This window comes from Bos indicus x Bos taurus, chromosome 1 (assembly GCF_003369695.1).
Source record: "Bos indicus x Bos taurus breed Angus x Brahman F1 hybrid chromosome 1, Bos_hybrid_MaternalHap_v2.0, whole genome shotgun sequence".
Classification (NCBI taxonomy): Eukaryota; Metazoa; Chordata; class Mammalia; order Artiodactyla; family Bovidae; genus Bos; species Bos indicus x Bos taurus.
Genome location: NC_040076.1, coordinates 52140686 through 52160011, shown reverse-complemented (window position 1 = coordinate 52160011; position 19326 = coordinate 52140686). Strand labels below are relative to the sequence as shown.

Below are 19326 nucleotides of genomic sequence, written 5' to 3'. Positions count from 1 at the left end.
CTCTGCTTAGAGGCAGCTCTGAGACTGTGTTGGGGACACAAACCATGCGGGTCAGAGTATCTGGGATTGAATCTCAGCTCTGCTACTCATCAGCTACAAGACCTTGGGCAGCTCAACTAATCTCTTGAGACTTATTTTACCCAATTGTAAATTGATGGTGATGATAATCCCCATTTTATAGGATTATGGTGAGAAGAAAATAAGTCACAGAAAACACTGCCTAGTATGGAACCAGAGTTCAATAAACTGTTCACTGAATATGAATAGCAGTTTCTTCCTTTATAACACCATGCATCTTCCCATCCACCACCGCCCCCTGCACCCACCCACACACAACCCTCAGATCTCTGACAGTAGATAGGGAATTCTGTCATACCATCCTTGATTCAACTCGGAGAACTTTTGTTCCTACCTAATAGTGCTTATTCAAACTTCATTAAAGGTTTCCTCTGAGGGCCAAGTATTTCTAAAGGAAATACTTCTCAAGGATGTTTTGAAGACAAGTCAGTTACTAATTTTGGTTTCAAAGTGAACAAACCTTCTATCCAGCTACAAAATTGGGTGAAAATGAGTCACAAGAGCAGAAAGTGTAGGCACTATAAATTCAGCCCATTCCCAGTCCCCCAAAAGTTTCTTCAATTAACTGTGCTCACTGACTCCATCAAAGGCAACTTACTAAGCAATACATGAACCTGGACCATAACTCTTCATAAGAATTCATAGGAATCATTTCTTCATATTAATCAAATTAAGTTGGTTAGAAAGACAATGGAGCCAGTTCGTGACACAACATTGAAGCCACTTTTAGAGATAAGGAATAATCAGAAGAGAGAACTGATTGAATTACTGACTCTATTTACAGCTGAAGGCACTAGGAAAATTTTCATTTCACTGTATTTTTTTAATCAAGCATTTTTAGAATAAATCTAAGTAAAAAAGAAAAAAGAGAAAGAAAGAAAAAAGATATCCCATATCCTATTTAACAAACTAGATATACACAAATGGTCATAAATGGCTAAGATAAAACCAAGTACTCTGAAGACACTTGAGGATAAATTTGTAGAACTCTTCTTGGTCCAATCATGAAACCTATCATTTCAAAAGACCTCCATGTGACAGCTGTGACAGACTGCAGATATGAATCCATAAAGATGTCCTGGGAATTACAGACCTACAGTCTATCATTTAAACTTATAAAAGTCATGTCTTATTTCAGACATGACTTCTCACTCCTACCAACCCTCCATAAAAGTTAAAGAAAACAAATAGTTTGTGTAAGGGGAAATGCATGCCTTTCAAAGCTTAAGTCAGAGAGTAAACCAAATAGAACCAGTGGCATAAACCATCTAGATTTCCGAAAAGCACTTCACAAGTTTTTAAATAAAAGGAAGTGTCTACAAATTAATACTGAGTAGAGGAGATTCTGACATGAATAGCGAGCTCCTGAAGAAATGGCAGATTAGGGTCCAAGGATATCTCTGGACTCTTTAGTTTGCTATACTAACCAAAAAAAGTGCACATGTGTCAAAATACCAAAAATTTCATATGAAATCTGAGAGATTTCACTAGATCTTCAGGGGCTCAGGGATCACTAGTTAAGAATCTCTGCTTTCAAAGCCAGCACTAACATTATTTAATATGTATAAAACTATGTTTAAAAGGGAGTGCAGACTGAACACTCTACTATATTAAATTCTTGAGGAAACAATATACAAGAAAATTAGAATTCATGGCACACCTCACAGAGAGCAGACAGGAAAATGATAGATAAGGAGCATTATGTGAGCAAATATATAACATAATATTCTGGTGATATCAGCAGGACATTTAGGCATATTACCAACAATGTCATAAAAGGAATGACCTAATATGCCAGTGTGAAAAGTAATTCTGTCAATGAAATGTCGAGAACCACCAGGAAAGGACACTAGAGGAGAAAAAAGTCTGAAACTACAAATATTTTCTCCTTGTACAAAACTGTACCACAAGGGGCAAACATTAGGAGGGATGACAGTTTGAGAGAAGGTCTAGTGAAAGACAATTCACATGATCAAGGGAGGACCATGTGGTTTAACGTTGAGAAAAAAATTAATCAATGATGGCTCCATATTGAGTTCCGGGGTAAATGCAGACATTTGGGGAAGCAGTCTTAACCTTTAGACTTGATATCAAGGATAATGTGCTTTCTACATCATCTGTATGTTAGTGACATACTGAGCCAAACAGGTCTAACATTAAGACATAAGACTTTGAAAACTACCAACTGCATGCTAAAGTTTCAATTAGGAGAAAAGTATATTGAAAATAAATAAAAAGGAATGCACAGCCAATAACCATGAAACAATTCTATCTTCTAATTCAATACCTGTCAAATTAACACCTGATAAATAAGTTCTAACAATAATTCAATTATATTCTTAACTTTCCTACCCCTGAATAAAAATTAGTGATGAGGTTTAAGGGAAATAACATTTAGTATGAGTTAATAACATGTTTCTATAAATATATTTATTCCTTAATTAAGAGACTCTAGAGTTTCAAAATTTAGTTTATTTTCCCATTTATGATCAAATAGATCTAAGAACGAAGAGTTCGTCATTGCTTTAAGTTACTGTCATCAGCCAAAATTGAAGTTCACTTTACAATTTCATTAAGTATAGACTGCATCATGTATATTACCTCAGCAAACTGAAATAATGGTGACTTCTGACGCAATTCAGAGGATTCTGGAACATCAGGCCTGCAAGTGCCAGAGGAGATCTAGAACAAAGAAAGGTGGCGTGAGGCATCACACAAATAGCTCCTGGACGACAACAGAGGACAGATGTCACCTAAAACATTCCCATTTAAGGAAGGAACAGTTTTCATTCCCGAATTTGAGGCAGTACTATGAAAAAAAGATAGTTATATTCTGCAAAGTCTTATACATGGTTTTATAAAGTTTTATATATTCATTCATTTGCTAAATATAATGCCATAAATAGTAGGACATAGACAAGGCTCTGCATTTCATGATGATTAACCACAGTGAAATTTCTACAATGACACTCGTTTGATCTCTTGGCTTTCTACAACCAAAACCAACGAATATCTACTTTTTCCACATTCTGCATTTCCCCAATATTTCATATCACTTGACTATATGAAAACACAAATGAGTTTTGATCATTATAAACCTTTTGGGAAAATAAACCTCAGGTCAAATTTTTGTGTTCCAGGGTTTTCCTGAATTTACATACAAGTCTCAATCTTAGAAAAGTTAGTATTATTTTTCTAAGAGAAATTTCTTTTATAATATATTCTTGTATATTATTCACTATATTGGGTAAACATTTAACACTCTAAAATCTTTACTTGTGATTTTCATTATTAACAAAAGTTACAGAAACACTACTGACTTTTTAAAAAAAATTCTTGCTATTAATCAAGTACTATTCTCAGGATACATATTTCCTTTTTTACAGAATGTTAAAATTGACTACATTTGGGTGAAATAATCACCTTGGTAGCCCGTAATTCAAAAGTCATAGGAGTCATAGCATGTTGCTGCTGCTGCTGCTAAGTCACTTCAGTCGTGTCCGAATCTGTGTGACCCCATAGATGGCAGCCCACCAGGCTCCCCCGTCCCTGGGATTCTCCAAGGCAAGAACACTGGAGTGGGTTGCCATTTCCTTCTCCAATGCATGAAAGTGAAAAGGGAAAGTGAAGTCACTCAGTCGTGTCCGACCCTCAGCGACCCCATGGACTGCAGCCTACCAGGCTCCTCCATCCACGGGATTTTCCAGGCAGGAGTACTGGAGTGGGGTGCCATTGGGGAAGAATTTCAGTATCCCTCTGATCTGCCCCCTTTTACAGATAAAGGACATAGGACGAGAGAGGTAAACAACACCTCTACTCCCCAACAATCAACGATCACTGACCACCACAAGACATAAGAATGTGTTTATGCTCCAGCTTCTCCCAGAGGTTTTGTTTAACGCAGAATCCTCAACATTGTCTGGGTGCAATGTAGATACTCAAGTACTTGTTGAATTAACTAAATTAAAATTGATAACATGTCTTTTATTTTATTTTTTTTTCAGGTTGTGCATCTTTTTTTATTTATTTATTTTTATATTTATTTATTTATTTATTTTTAAATTTTATTTTATTTTTAAACTTTACTTAATTGTATTAGTTTTGCCAAATATCAAAATGAATCCGCCACAGGTATACATGCGTCCCCCATCCTGAACCCTGTCTTTTAAATACCAAATCAGTGTGCCCCCTCTCTTTTCTTCCCTGAATGGCAAAGTTAAGAGAATCTGAGGGAACAAGTTATTTTTTACTCTAGGAGAAAAATGAAAGTTAAAAATACTTTTTAGAAACCTGTTTCTGAAAACAAAATAATCCAAGATCACTGTTTAAAATCTGGAAAAAAAAATACAGAAGAAAACTCTACATCTACAATGTTATCTCCCAAAGATAAGCACTGTTAGAATTCCATGTATATTCTTGAAGTTGTGTGTAGAGATAATGTTTTCAACAGAAATGGGATGTTGTACTAGTTACAAAATGTTTGCTTTTAACAGTACATTGATTTTCTTGTGTTACTAAACCTTTCCCTATGTAATTTTAATAACTGCATGTGATTAGATGGTTGAATCTATGGGAAGAGCTAGCAGTGACCCAGGTTATATTCCTAAAACCACAGTTTCACACTGAAGATATATTTTCTAACAACATCACAGACCATTGGACAGAAGCAAGTATTTAAAATTTTAATTGTCACCTTTGGATTTGAAAGAGTATTGGCCACCTTCTTCCAGTGATAAGCTCCACAGAAAAGGTGCAGAAACTTTAATTAATTTGCCACCTGTGGTTTGGCTGCCAAAGCCTGATTCCCTTGCTGTCTGTAACTATTTGACAACCAGTGTGCCAAAAAGTCCAGTAGTTTTTATTTGCTTTCTAAATGTATGATCCAAGGAGACACAAAATGTACTTTAAAAAGGCCAGCAAATCCTGACATTACTAGCCACAAAAAATTCCTTTCTTTTTAAATAAAACTCCATATAGTTTCTGAACAATGAAAAAAATCAATACTGTTCTGGTTTATAAGGAATCTAGGGGTGTTTAGCCCCTAGATACCTTGGTAAATAATCAAAATTTTATTTTATTTTGATTTCCCTGGGAATTCCCAGGCAGTCCAATGGTTAAGGATTTGGCACTTTCACTGCTGTGGCCTGCTTTCAATCCCTGGCCCGGGAACTATGATCCCACAAGCTGCATGACCAAAAATATAAATTAATTAAAAAAAAATTGAGCCCAGGACTAAATGAAAATAAGGTGACTTGATATGTAGATGGCACACACGAAAAATCTATAGAAATATTTAGAATTAAGTATATTATCATATATGGGAGCTACCCCATATAAAGTCTACACAATACACACACACATATTTTTATTTCTGATCCAATGATGCATAAGACAGTTATCATTTATGGGATTAGTTTCCTCATGGCTCAGTTAGAGTTCATATTAACCATAAGAAGAAAAGTCAACTTTCTTTTAAGTGCCATTGTAGATAATTTGGCCATGCCTATAGCAACGCAGTAGCAGCAGCAGCAGCAGCATATACAGCCATAAAAGTTTAAAGTTAAATTAAGACCCCCTGCAAATCATTATGATAGGTGGTCTTAAGTAAAACTTTCTGCTTATATGAAGAATTCAAATGTGAGTAATTATCAAGATGTTTATAACCCTATTTCCCTCCCCCACTCAGTTTTGTCTGACTCTTTGTGACCCCAGGCTCCTCTGTCGATGGAATTCTCCAGGCAAGAATACTGGAATGGGTAGCCATTATCTTCTTCAGAGGATCTTCCTGACCCAGGGATGAGTCTGGGTCTCCTGCATTGCAGGTGGATTCTTTACCATCTAAGCCATGAGGGAAGCCCCTATAGCCCTACACATGTCAATTGTACTACGCAATCAGAGAAGTTTATATGAGCGAGTTTGTGCTCCCCATGGACTAGATGCATACTAAACGCACAGGGAATACCTGTTGACTGACTTGATTCTCCATGTTTATAAAAATGAAGAATCTCAATGACCTGGCCAGGAATCACACAACAAAGACTGCTCAATGGTTAGAACAGCTATTACAGCCACTGAGGCTATGCATTTTACTGCAGTGGATAACGTCTTCTTTTAAAATCTAGTCACTCTTACTTTAAAGCACTGTAGATTTAGCCTTTATCTTCAGTGTAGTATAATGGAAACAGCACAAAGTTAGGAGCCAGAAGAACTGGCTTACTACTAAACTACGTGGTTACTTAACTTTCTAGTTCATAGAAGAACAGAAGGAGCAAATCAGAAGGGGCCAAGAGTTGGGATAAGAAAAAGGAAGAGTGTTGAAAAAGAAACAATGTCACCAGCAACAAGACACAGAAGGAAAAGGCAGAAAAACTGTAGACACAATATGTTTTAAATTTTACTGAAGTATAGTTGACTTACTTTACTTAACCAAAATATTGGGTTTATGATAGACTTAAGGGTATACTGTATAATACAGGGAATATAGCCAATACTTTGAAATAACTCTAAATGGAAAGTAACCTTCCAAAATTGTATTACAATTTAAAAAAATCTCAGTTACTTAGAAAAGTGGGCTATCACACACACACACACAAAACAACAACACAAAGTAGATCAAGTGGTCCTAAAGTTTCTCCTGAGTGTAGTAAATTAGTATTTATAACTATGATTCTAAGTTGTCAAGATAAGGATAATTATAAAATGTATTCTTTATTTTAAAAAGGCAGAAATAAATGTGTGTGATACATGCTAGACCTGCTGCTGCTGCTGCTGCTAAGTCGCTCAGTTGTGTCCGACTCTGTGCGACCCCATAGACAGCAGCCCACCAGGCTCCCCCGTCCCTGGGATTCTCCAGGCAAGAATACTGGAGTGGGTTGCCGTTTCCTTCTCCAATGCGTGAAAATGAAAAGTGAAAGTGAAGTCGCTCAGTCGTGTCCGACTCTTAGCGACCCCATGGACTGCAGCCCACCAGGCTCCTGTCCATGGGATTTTCCAGGCAAGAGTACTGGAGTGGGGTGCCATTGCCTTCTCTGACATGCTAGACCTACTTCCACCTAAAAACTCAAAATGTAAAAACGGCTCAATGACATGGAAAATGTACTGAGGTAGAATTCATTCTTGCGTGTCTGATAAATGAGGCATCCAGTGCAACTGTACATATTTGTGCATACATGTGAATGTTTGATAAAGAAATCTGGCATTATACCCACATGGAAGGAAGAGGTTATTTCCGACAAAAGGCTCCTATTTAAGAAATGTTATTAGAGGGGCCTAGACCTTGGGGTAGGAGAAGGCAATGGCACCCCACTCCAGTACTCTCACCTAGAAAATCCCATTGATGGAGGAGCCTGGTAGGCTGCAGTCCATGGGGTCGCTAGGTGTCAGACACGACTGAGCGACTTCACTTTCACTTTTCCTTTCATGCATTGGAGAAGGAAATGGCAACCCACTCCAGTGTTCTTGCCTGGAGAATCCCAGGGACGGGGGGAGCCTGGTGGGCTGCCGTCTATGGGGTCGCACAGAGTTGGACACAACTGAAGCAACTTAGCAGCAGCAGCAGACCTTGGGGTGGAGAAGGCAATGGCACCCGACTCCAGTACTCTCGCCTGGAAAATCCCATGGACAGGAGCCTGGTGCGCTGCAGACCATGGGGTCGCTAGGAGTCGGACACGACTAAGCGACTTCACTTTCACTTTTCCCTTTCATGCATTGGAGAAGGAAATGGCAACCCACTCCAGTGTTCTTGCCTGGAGAATCCAGGGGGAGCCTGGTGGGCTGCAGTCTATGGGGTCGCACAGAGTCGGACACGACTGAAGCGACTTAGCAGCAGCAGCAGACCTTGGGGTATCACTTTGCTGTTTGTATTTACAGTATTCTTAATTACTTATTAAGTGGGATATGGCTAAATATAACAAAATATAGAGATTAAAGGTATTTGTCCATTAATTAAGAAGGAAGAAAAATCCCCAATGAGCAGTCAGTCAGTAAAGGGAGAAAGAAACTCAAGGAGCTGTTTCTAGAAGTAGTTTCTGAAGTAATCCCTAAAGCCACTAGGTGTTGCTATACACCCAATAAAGAGAACTGCTAAAGGGCTTTTAAACACGGCTTTGTTACGTGTTCAACTTCCCTTAAATCCAATCTTCCCTTTAAATTAGCTATAATTCTCAATAACCCAGGAAGGGGAATGATTAGTATAATTAAGAATTATGACGAGGTAGTATTTTTCCCACAGGCAAAATGTACATCGTAATAATGAGAGACATAGAAACATGACCTGGTCCCTTTATATAAAACAAAATCAAGCCAGTCAGATGCACTGTAAGTGGTCTGGAAAGCTAGGTTTTATTAAGCCCATTCCTACTTCTCAAGGCACAAAACCAGTCACAGAGCTGGACTGTGATGAATACACAGTCAACCAAAGCTATGAAGTGCACTGGTCATATCTGAGCTCCACATCCCTGCCCTTGCTAATTCAAACATTTATTGATTACTCATTCCTTCAACAAATATTCAATAAACACCTAATATGTGCCAGAACAAAGACCGCTGCTCTCTTTTAAGAAGCCTACATCCCACCTGTGTGCCTTACATGTCAGGGAATAAAATAACCCTAAGAGGATGAGTCTGGCCCTTAAGGTGCTTGTGGCTCAAGTGCAGGAGACAGCTACACATTAAGAATAGATGTGCCTCCTGGTGGAATATTATAAGGTCTATGGGAGGACAGAGAAGCAGCCTTCATTCTATCTGGGGGTGGACGGAAGAAGTAAGGCAAGTAGCATCTGAGATACCCCTAGAAGGAACATCAGAATTGTGGAAATGATGTGGTAACAATAGGGGGCAAAGTACGGCTTACGTGCCCTGTGTACGTGAGCATCAGCAATCTTCCCAGTATGGCTGAAGACTGAGATGTCTGGGAATGCAGTACGAGATGAACTGAACCGAGAGGAACTTGAACGCTACTTTAGTAAGTGTGATGATTAGGCTGAAGGCAATGGGGAGTCACCCAAGGTTTATAGTCAGAGGAGCGGCATGATGAGAGATGTGTAGTCAGAGAGTGCTTTCAGTGGAGTGCAGGATGACCCTGGCTGGAGAGTGACTGGAGGCAGGAGACTAATTAGAAGGTTAAGGAAATAAACCAGCTAAGATGTGGGGCCCCAATTCAATCAGAGATGGCATTTGCCAGGCCTCAGTAACTACTGGGAAGGGTATCAAGGCTGAGGGAGAGGGGCCAGTAAGTGCCAGTGTTTCTAAGGTAAGTTTGTCTTCTTCGGGAGGAGAGGGGTTGTGAGTAGAGGAGTCCCTTTCAGAGTTCAAGTGTAAAGATCTGGGTGACTCTGAGGCCCATGCACTGACTCTTACCCTCGCTCAACCTGGCCCAGGCTTTCCCACAGTTGGCACTTTTTACCAAGGATCCTTCTATACCAGCATCTGGGTGATCACTTAATTTGCATTTAATATGAGATGTTAAATGGACTTGAGCTTTCAAACACAGGTGAACTCAATATAAGTATATTATATCCAAGTAAGTCCTTCAAAATCTACTTAAGGACTAAAATGGAGCCACTCTTAATTAAACCTAAATGAGGTTAAGGAGTACCTGAGGACTAAAGAAGTGCACTTGACTGACAGACGCCAGGGCTGGGGTGCAGCCGAAAGAGAACTGGGCCACCCTGGGGATCACACCAAATAGTACCACACAGAATTGAGAATTCCTTGAAACTAGAATGCAAATCAAGTCAACTCATCATGGGCTGAGAAGAAGGATAAGTCCGTGGTTTCCCTTGGGGCACCAGGGCCACCAGAGTCAAGTTCCCTGTCATTCTAAGCCATGTGGCAGAGCGCTAGGATGGAAGTTCAGGTCAGACTCCAGGCCACTTCTGTAAAGTGTGACAGACACTGAGAAAAACCAGAGCATCTTCCCGCCTCAGTTTCCTCATTTGATAAAACAGGTAACAACGCTACCGACTTCTTCACCGGACACAGTGAAGACAGAATGCAGTTGTGCATATAAATACACTGTCGACAACAATGCAGCAGCACATCCCACCCTTCTCGTTCACCCACTTGTTCATTCCCCTCTTTCCCCACTCACTTGCTGCCCACCTTTCCCATTCCCCCTTTCCACCACCTCTGGGAACGGAGGGGCTCCTCTGAGCTCGTCAGCATCTTGAGCAATGAGGCCCGGGGACTCATGAGGACAGGTGCCTGTCTGGCTTTGAGCCCCACTGTTAAGAGATGGAAGATGCTGGGCTGGATGGGCAGTGAGCAGCGGCATATTATAAAAAGGAAGGGTCTCTACCCAGAACTGAGAAAGTTCAAGGAGCCCACTTAATGTGAATTTAAATATAAATATAGTATTTCCTCACTATGTTTAAAAGCTATAAAACTATGAGAAGGGAATTAAAAGCTTTGAAAAGTGAAAGTGAAGTCACTCAGTCGTGTCCAACTCTTTGCGACCCCATGGACTGTAGCCTACCAGGCTCTTCCGTCCATGGGATTTTCCAGGCAAGAGTACTGGAGTGGGTTGCCATTTGCTTCTCCAGCGGATCTTCCCAACCCAGGAATCAAACCTGGATCTCCTTCATTGTAGGCAGATGTTTTTACCATCTGAGCCACCAGGGAAGCCCATATATTAAAAGCTTTGGTGGGGGACAAAAGTTGTGAAGGGGGCAAGAGTTGGGGGTGAGGTTGGAATTCAGTAGATTTTAGCATCCTGAAGTAGTCAAATATAGCAGCCTAAGAGAGGCAGAAGTCACAGTAGCTCAATGTTACCAACAGGTAGTAAAAATAACTGTCCCACTTCACTGATATGAGAAATTGTAAGAAAGGGGAAATTTTTCAATTTTACCAAAATCTGTATTTGTTTTAAATTTAAAACTCACAGTGGGATGCTTGGGGCTGGTGCACTGGGACGACCCAGAGGGAGGGTATGGGGAGAGAGGAGGGAGGAGGGTTCAGGATGGGGAACACAGGTATACCTGTGGCAGATTCATTTTGACATTTGGCAAAACTAATACAATATTGTAAAGTTTAAAAATAAAATAAAATTTAAAAAAATAAAAATAAAACTCACAGTGTTTTAAATATGGACATATTCATTAATTTAACAAATACTGGTATTACCACCTTTTCTTTTATCTCATTTCACCCATCTCATTACTTAACGGAACATATACAGGTTTAAATGCTAGTATAATGACTTTCTTGCTCTAAGACATTAGAGAAGTTATTTAACCTCTCTAGCCTAGTTTCCTCATTTATGAAATGGGAAATAATAAACCAATCTCTTAAGGCTCATGGAAAGATGAAATGAGATAACCAGTGTAAGTGCTTAGTATAGGGCTTGGTCCCCAGAAAGTACTCATGAAATGCCTGTGCATAAAGCTGCAGCTCAGAACACCGCTGGAGAAGTGGCAGGGGCTGAGGTGAGGTGGGCAGGGACTGAATCACAAGTGGGCTACTGGAAGACTGAAGTTAGTCCCTCTGGGCTCAAATCCTAGTTCTGTCACGTCATAGCCACACAATCTTGAGCAGGTTATTTGCTCAACGTGAGTATGCTGCTGGTAAAGCATACTATAGCCTGTAGGAGTAATAGCCTGACATTTCAAGTACAAAATGGCTAGAATAAATTATAGTAATAATACTAAGTACCAATACTAGAATGCTTTTCAGGAGAGGTAAAAATGTCTTTTTTTAAATTAATCTTCATAGAAGTCTTGGGAGTTAGAGGCAAGCGAGTATTATTAGCTCCATTTTACACGATGGAAGGAAAACAAAAATGTGACTTGATCTTAACTTTACCACCATATTTCTTAATGCCAACAAAACAACGAGGCATCCGAAAATCACAAATTCAGGTCTAATACACTTTCCAAATGTCTAAAGGTTTGTCTTCATTTATTCAACTAAATAGATATTGATACCATCAAACCTTTTTATCAGTTATGATTACTCTGCCTAATTTTTCTTATTTTCTATTATTCCTCAAATCATCTCTTCCTTTTCTAGGCAAGATGACTTCTGTGCTCACCTAGATCTAATACTGACCTTTCCAATATTATTCCAAGCTGTTCTATACATTATGTGTTGAATAACCTCCCTTTTCATCTCTGAAATTTATTTCTTCCTGCCTTTATTTTTAAATTTTAATTTAGCTTTATATTTTTATGTTTTATTTTTTAAAGTTAAAAATATAAGACTACAGATTTTCAGTCCTGGAGATTACAGAAATTCTAGATCATAATACTTATACTTTATTTATTGCATTTCCATCTTCAGAATACAACTCACTGATATGAAACATAACGGCTTAACTCAATGTAATAACTTCCTTCTCCTTAGCTCTTCCCAGAGTTTGTGAACATTATTACTTTGCTTAAATTTTTAATAATATTACTTTTAATTCTACTTTTTCTTTCTTGTTCCTTAAAAGTAAAAAAGAGGAGATATGTTCACTAAAGCTGCTGGACACTGTTCAACAGACCAGGTCTCTGATGTTCCCTGATTAGTATACTTTAAGCTTATATCATATTTTCTCAATTAAAAAGTGTCATTTGCTTTTTGATTTATGTAAGTTTACTAAAATTTCATATTCTCTGGAAACATTCCATTTCCTTCACTATTATGGGGTTATTTCCTAACAAGACTTCTATATTTACATTTCACTGGGTCTCAGTAGAGACAAGCTTAACATGCCATTTTGAGTGTGTGTGTGTGTGGTGGGGGTGGCGGGCGGTAGTCACTCCCTAATGGCTGTCTTGCTCAATACAGACACACCTTAAGAGATATCACGGGTACAGCTGCAGGCCACTACCATCAAAAGCGAATACTGCAATAAAGCTAGTCACACAAAGTTTTGGTTTTCCAGAGTACATAAAAGTTATGTTTATACTATAAATAGTCTATTAAGTGTACAAGGGCTTCCCAAGTGGCACTAGTAGTAAAGAACCCACCTACCAATGTAAGAGAGGTAAAAATCACAGGTTCAATCCCTGGTTCGGGAAGATCCCCTGGAGGAGAGTATGACAACCCACTCCGGTATTCTGGCCTGGAGAAGCCCATGGACAGAGGAGCCTGGGGGCTATAGTTCACAGGGTTGCACACAGTTGGACATGACTGAAGTGGCTTAGTGCACACACCCATGCAAGTGTACAATAACTTTACACCTAAAAAATATACACACCTTAACTTAAATGCCTTATTGCTCAAAAACGCTAACTATCATGAGCCTTCAGTGGGTTGTAATCTTTTTTCTGATGGAGGGGCTTGCATTGACATTGATGGATGACTGATCAGTGTGGTGGCTGCTGAAGGTCCGAGCGGCTGTGGCAATTTCTTAACTTAAGACAGCAATAAAGTTTGTCATATTGATGGACACTACCTTCCACGAATGACTTCTCTGCAGCCTGCAATGTTCTTTGATAGCATTTTACCCAAAGTAGAAGTTCCTTCAAAAACTGTAGCTAATCCTTTCAAACCCTGCTACTGCTTTATCAACTAAATTTATGTCACATTGTAAATCCTTTCTTGGCATTTCAACAATCTTCATAGCATTTTCACCAAGAGGATATCCCACCTCAAGAAGCTACTTCCTTTGCTCCATTAGAAGCAACTCCTCATCCATTCAAGTTTTATCATGAGATTGAAGCAATTCAAGTTATATCTTTAGCTCCTAATTCTAGTTCTCTTGCTATTTCCAGCACATCTGCAGTTACTTCTTCCAGTGAAGTCTGGAACCCCTCAAAGTCATCCAGGAGGGTTGGAATCAACTTTTCCCCATATCCTATTAATCCTGATTATTATTTTTTTCTTTCTGGTCATGCCGCATGGCTTGCTGGATAGCCTCGGGTCCCAACCACTGAACTGCCAGGGAATTTTCTTAATGTTGATATTTTGATTTCTTCCCATGAAATGCAAACATTCTTAGTGGCATCGAGAATGGTGAATCCTTTCCAGAAGGTTTTCAACTAAATGACTTTGCCCAGATCCATTAGAGGAATCACCATCTATGGCAGCTACAGCCTTACAAAATGCATTTCTTAAATAAGAAGACTTAAAAGTCAAAATGACCCCTTAATCCATGGGCCGCGGAACAGATGTGTGGAATAGTATGAAAACATTAGTCTTGCTGGGCACCTACGTCAGAGCTCTTGAATGGCCAGGTGCACCGTCAATGAGCAGTAGTAAAAAAAAAAAAAAAAAAAAATGAGTAGTAGTATTATAAATAAATATAATATTTATAGGACTCTTCATTTCTGAATAGTAGGTCTCAACAGTGGGTTTGAAATATTCAGTTAACTATGTTATAAACAGACATGCTGTCACCCAGGTGGAGCAGTCAGAATACACACAACATTTATCAACTAAGTTCACTGTTTTATATGGATATGATTTGTAGCACCCCCTACTCACCAGCTCAGATTACAATAGTAACATTAAAGGTCACTGATCATAGACTGCCATAACAAATATAATAATAATGAAAAGTTTGAAATTCTGCAAGAATTGACAAAATGTGACAGAGAGATACAAAGTGAGTAAATATGGTTGGAAAAATGGTGCCAACTGACCTGCTGGACGCAGGGTTGCTAAAAGCCCTCAATTTGTAAAAATTGCAGTATCTGCAAAGCACAATAAAATGAGGGATGCCTATACATTTATTTTGCTTCTTTAATTCATATACTCTTAACAACAAACACTGCTTTTAAAAATTTGTCTCAAATATGAAATATATTTCAGTGTATTCTGGGTATAAAGAAAAGACAGGACTAACCATTTATGTGAAAAAGAGTCAAACAAACTGTAAATGCAATTCTTACCCCATTTCACTCATCAGAGACACAAATAGTAGCATATAAAAATGCTGCCCTAATAATGCCAAACATATTGTGGCAAATTTAGAGTTAATCAGAAGACTAAGGAGAAAGCAAAAACTCAGACATCCTGCTTGTTATTATTTGCTCACTGCTATATCAAGAACCTATAATTTCTCTCTAAAAACCCTAAGAGCACATCATATGTAGATCTACGAAATGTATAAACCAAAGAAACTTTAACCTAGAGTTTTATTGTTCCTGTAACAGTAAGCCTGTCTACCTTCTGTTAATAGAATTGCTTTTAAAAATAAAACTATTACCTATATTAAATTTTTCATATTTAAAAAAAATAGGCTTTTGAGGACTTTTTCTATGTGATTAGGTTTCAGGCTGACAAATAAAGGAAAATCTCCTTTTCAATAAGCCATTTCAGAGTAAGAATTTTCTCATGGCATTTTAAAAATTCATTACAATTAGACCTCCTCTATGGAAGAATTTTTGTAAAATGTCACTTTATTCGACTGGTCCTACCCAACAGTTTAAACAGACTTCATGGTAATTGTTCCAAATCTAAGAAGTATCAAATTTCTGTACTTCTTTCCTTATCTCATTATCTTTACAATTTTCTTTTAAAAATATAAGTATGTATTCATTGTATTTGTCATCTGCCAATGTACATAAGCCCCTAAAGTTCTATGAAAATGTCTACATATTTGGAATGCGACTTTGCATAGAAATTAGGTATTAAATGAAATCTACTGACAGGTATGAAAAAAACTCTCAAACTAATTATATTTAGAGATGGCATTATGTTATACAAACTTTGCCCCTTTATTGTTTCAATAGCTCAAGACCATTTTCAATAATGCCTAAATATATCTGGGACAAGAAGGAGGAATTATGAAGAAAGACTTGTATTCTTAGAAGTGGTCCTTAAAAACCTAAGTGCTGGCAACTTCCTTAGTATGAAATTCTTTCTCCTGTATGGTTCATTTCTTTCGGCCATTTAATTTTCTCTGTTTCTTTAGCTTGAGAATTTTCAAAATGGTTCCCCCTTCATCAGAAATGGAAGGTTGACCACGGCATGATTTAAACTGCTTGTGTCAAACTCTGCTGTCCTCATAAGTGGGGAGAAGAGCTATTCACTAAAAAGAGCCCAAAAGACAAATTTTAATTCAAAGAAAAAAAAAAGTATTCCTTTTTCTGACTAGCATTTTCATCCATCTGTAAGTTCTATACATGTTTATTTGTTTACATTTTTTCCTGAAAATTAGAAGGAATGCTAATAGATGTTTGGAAGAAAATTTCATTATTATCTAATCTATCAGAGAAGATGATACGGACTTTCACAATACAGTGCATTCTTGGGAATCATGAGTCAGACTGTGCTGAAAGGTCAAATGCGCATTATTATTCCAACCTTCACCTTTGGGAACATGCTTGGGATGCTCTACACTCTAGTCAGAGTTAATCTGATTGCTTTTAATGTGTCATAAAGTCAAATGATGCCAGTGAAGGCTATCATGTGAGGAAATACAAACCTGCTGAATGATGAGTATGCAAAAGTACAAAGTTTCCTTTTCAGCTAAAGATAAGTACAATGTAAATAAGTACGGGTCCACCAAATTGACACATTTATTGTGATTCTAAATTGAACAGAATTAACAAGTTAAATCCGAAGGCAATGGCACCCCACTCCAGTATTCTTGCCTGGAAAATGCCACGGATGGAGGAGCCTGGTAGGCTGCAGTCCATGGGATCGCTAAGAGTTGGACACGACTGAGCGACTTTACTTTCACTTTTCACTTTCATGCATCGGAGAAGGAAATGGCAACCCACTCCAGTGTTCTTGCCTGGAGAATCCCAGGGACAGGGAAGCCTGGTGGGCTGCCGTCTATGGGGTCGCACAGAGTCGGGCATGACTGAAGTGACTTAGCAGCAGCAGCAGCAACAAGTTAAATCAAATTGAATATCTGGTCAACTACTATGGATCCCAAACATAAACTATAAATAATAAAAGAGTGTTGTGATGTAAATATGTGGTATCTTCTAAAACAACTATTTGAATATGCTTTAACTGTAATTCATAAGGCATGCATACAACTTAAGAAAGGAAGGAAGGAATATATATATGTGTATGTGTGTGTTAGTTGCTCAGTCGTGTCAGACTCTCTGCGATCCCATGGACTGTAGGCTGCCAGGCTCCCCTGTCCATGGAATTCTCCAGGCAAGAATACTGGAGAGGGTTGACATTCCCTTCTCCGGGGGATTTTTCCCAACCCAGGGATCGAACCCTGGTCTCAAGCGTTGCAGGCAGATTCTTTACCATCTGAGGCACCAGGGAGGCCCATACATATATATGTATGTACATACATACGTTATGTATATATGTATATGCAATAAAATTGCCATTTTGGGTCCTAAGTAGTAATGCTGGTTGGGGATTGAAAAATTTCCACCTCAAGGACTTCAGTGTATAAAATAATGTGACCAGTAGCAGGTCAATGCATCTGGCCTCTGCTAAATGGGTTTGGAAAATAGAGAAATTCCACAAATGCAAACTATGCATGGCTATTGACTACTACCTGCCTGTCAAGACTATATCTAAGAGTTATTTAGCAAACACAACCCAATAACTATACAAGGGAATAAAATAAGACCAAGGTCATTAGGAGGGTCTGGGTCCTTTTTCATTTTCCATTTTAAAGAATAAGCAATCCTAAAATGCCACGTTTTCTGATTTTCAAAAGCAGGAGTTTGGATTTATTCAGGTACCAGAGAGACCAACAGTCTCATGCTTTTTTTTTAAACTCTCACCTTTTCACTAACAAGTCTAAATGAGAACATCACAAAAGCAGACACTGTTATAAACAGAATGAATGACTCACAGGATCCACCATCTGAACTCCATTACAAAGCCATGGCAAATGCTAATTATCTGTATGTCCTAAGTCTTACGCCTGTGCTCAGAGAATCTCAAAATCTGCACCCAATCTCTGTTTGTGTCCTTTTGGGTTCATGTAACCCAGTCTGTTACTTTCAAGGCATAATACCATGCACACAGAAATCTTAATGAAAATTAACGTTTAAAATTGAAAGCATGAAAATTAAAAGCATAGTTTGTTCATGAGCTGTTAACAGTGAAACTGTAGAAAAAACACTGTGAACAGAACACAAGTGTCCATGTTATCAACTTCTAGCAGGAGTGGAACAGAGAGGGATAGGGACTACTTACCTCTGGTGTCCCAAGAGCATGTTCTCCAGCTAAAAGCAGCATGCTCAGGCCTCCCATTTGAGTAGGATCTAAATAAGCCAAAAGTAAGTAAATTATCAATTCACAACAATGGAGAACATATAATCCAAAATACTCACAAAGACTAACAATCAGAAATCCAACAGAACCACACATAACTTATTACAGAAAACTTTTGAACTTTATGAAGCAGTAACCTGGCATATATATGCTTAGTACTCATACTTCTGTGAGCTTTAAGAATACCACTGTTGTCCACCATTCCAACAAAATACTTTATTCAGTACCACAGCTGTTTAGAACATGAATTATCTCCTAGTGCAATGCTTCTTTCCTTACTGCATGGGGAGTTTGGATGAAAAAAACAATAGAGTGCTTATGCTTTTTTCTAAGAAATTTGAGACTGTTATTCCCAAATTGTTATTTTTCCCACATGAAATCAGGGCTGATAAAAAGAAACAGGTCATTGGAGGAACATGAGAACAGAAAGACATTTTACAAATGAGCCACCAAAAATTTAGTGGGCTTTGTTCAAATATTCTTTCTTTAAAACTTTCAAAAACAAATCTAAGTTCAACAGTTAAGTATTTCTGACATCTTAAATCTTAGGGATAAGGTTAGGGCCTTCCTCAAAATATCTTTTAGCACTCAAAATGAACCCTTTTTATACTACTGAAGGTCTTTGTTTTCATTCCTTCAATAATCAACAGAAGTAGAAACAGAAACTGGTTGATCTATGACCCAGGATTATATCCAAACAAAGAAAATACAGACAATAAGAAACCTATATCCTTTAAGGTTGTCTTAAATAAGTTACATTTCAGAACTTCAATAAAATAACATATGTGAAAATGCCTAAGTCAATGCTTAACCTAGTGCTTCCTGGTCCTCAATAAACACAATTTTTTTATTTTAGTAATCTCTCTACAATTAAAAATGAGGATCAGGCATAGTGTTGCCTGAAGACATTCAGGTGCTTCTTTTCTTCTTTTTTGATTTTGTTTAAAGATATGTCCTTAAATCCATCTTTCAATACAAATCTGTCTCAAGAACTCATGAAGCAACTCTGACCACATCTTACAAATGGTCCAACTTTAAAAAAAGAAAAGAATCTGCGGGAGCTTTTTTAAAAAAAGAAAGAGCTTAGTAGAGGTAAAATATGTCACCAAATGATCAGGTGGT

General features: G+C 38.2%; 1 protein-coding gene across 14 annotated transcripts in view; it reads right to left on the bottom strand.

The window, feature by feature from the left end:
* Window positions 1–19326, bottom strand: part of BBX (BBX, HMG-box containing) — a 297884-nt gene that overhangs the window by 60443 nt on the left and 218115 nt on the right. For all 14 annotated transcript variants that reach the window (XM_027566187.1, XM_027565800.1, XM_027566433.1 and 11 more), the window contains 2 exons: window positions 18127–18194; window positions 2680–2760 (listed from right to left, as the gene is read on the bottom strand). In XM_027566187.1, the coding sequence (XP_027421988.1) occupies window positions 2680–2760; window positions 18127–18194 (149 nt within the window). The remainder of the gene's footprint in view (window positions 1–2679; window positions 2761–18126; window positions 18195–19326) is intronic.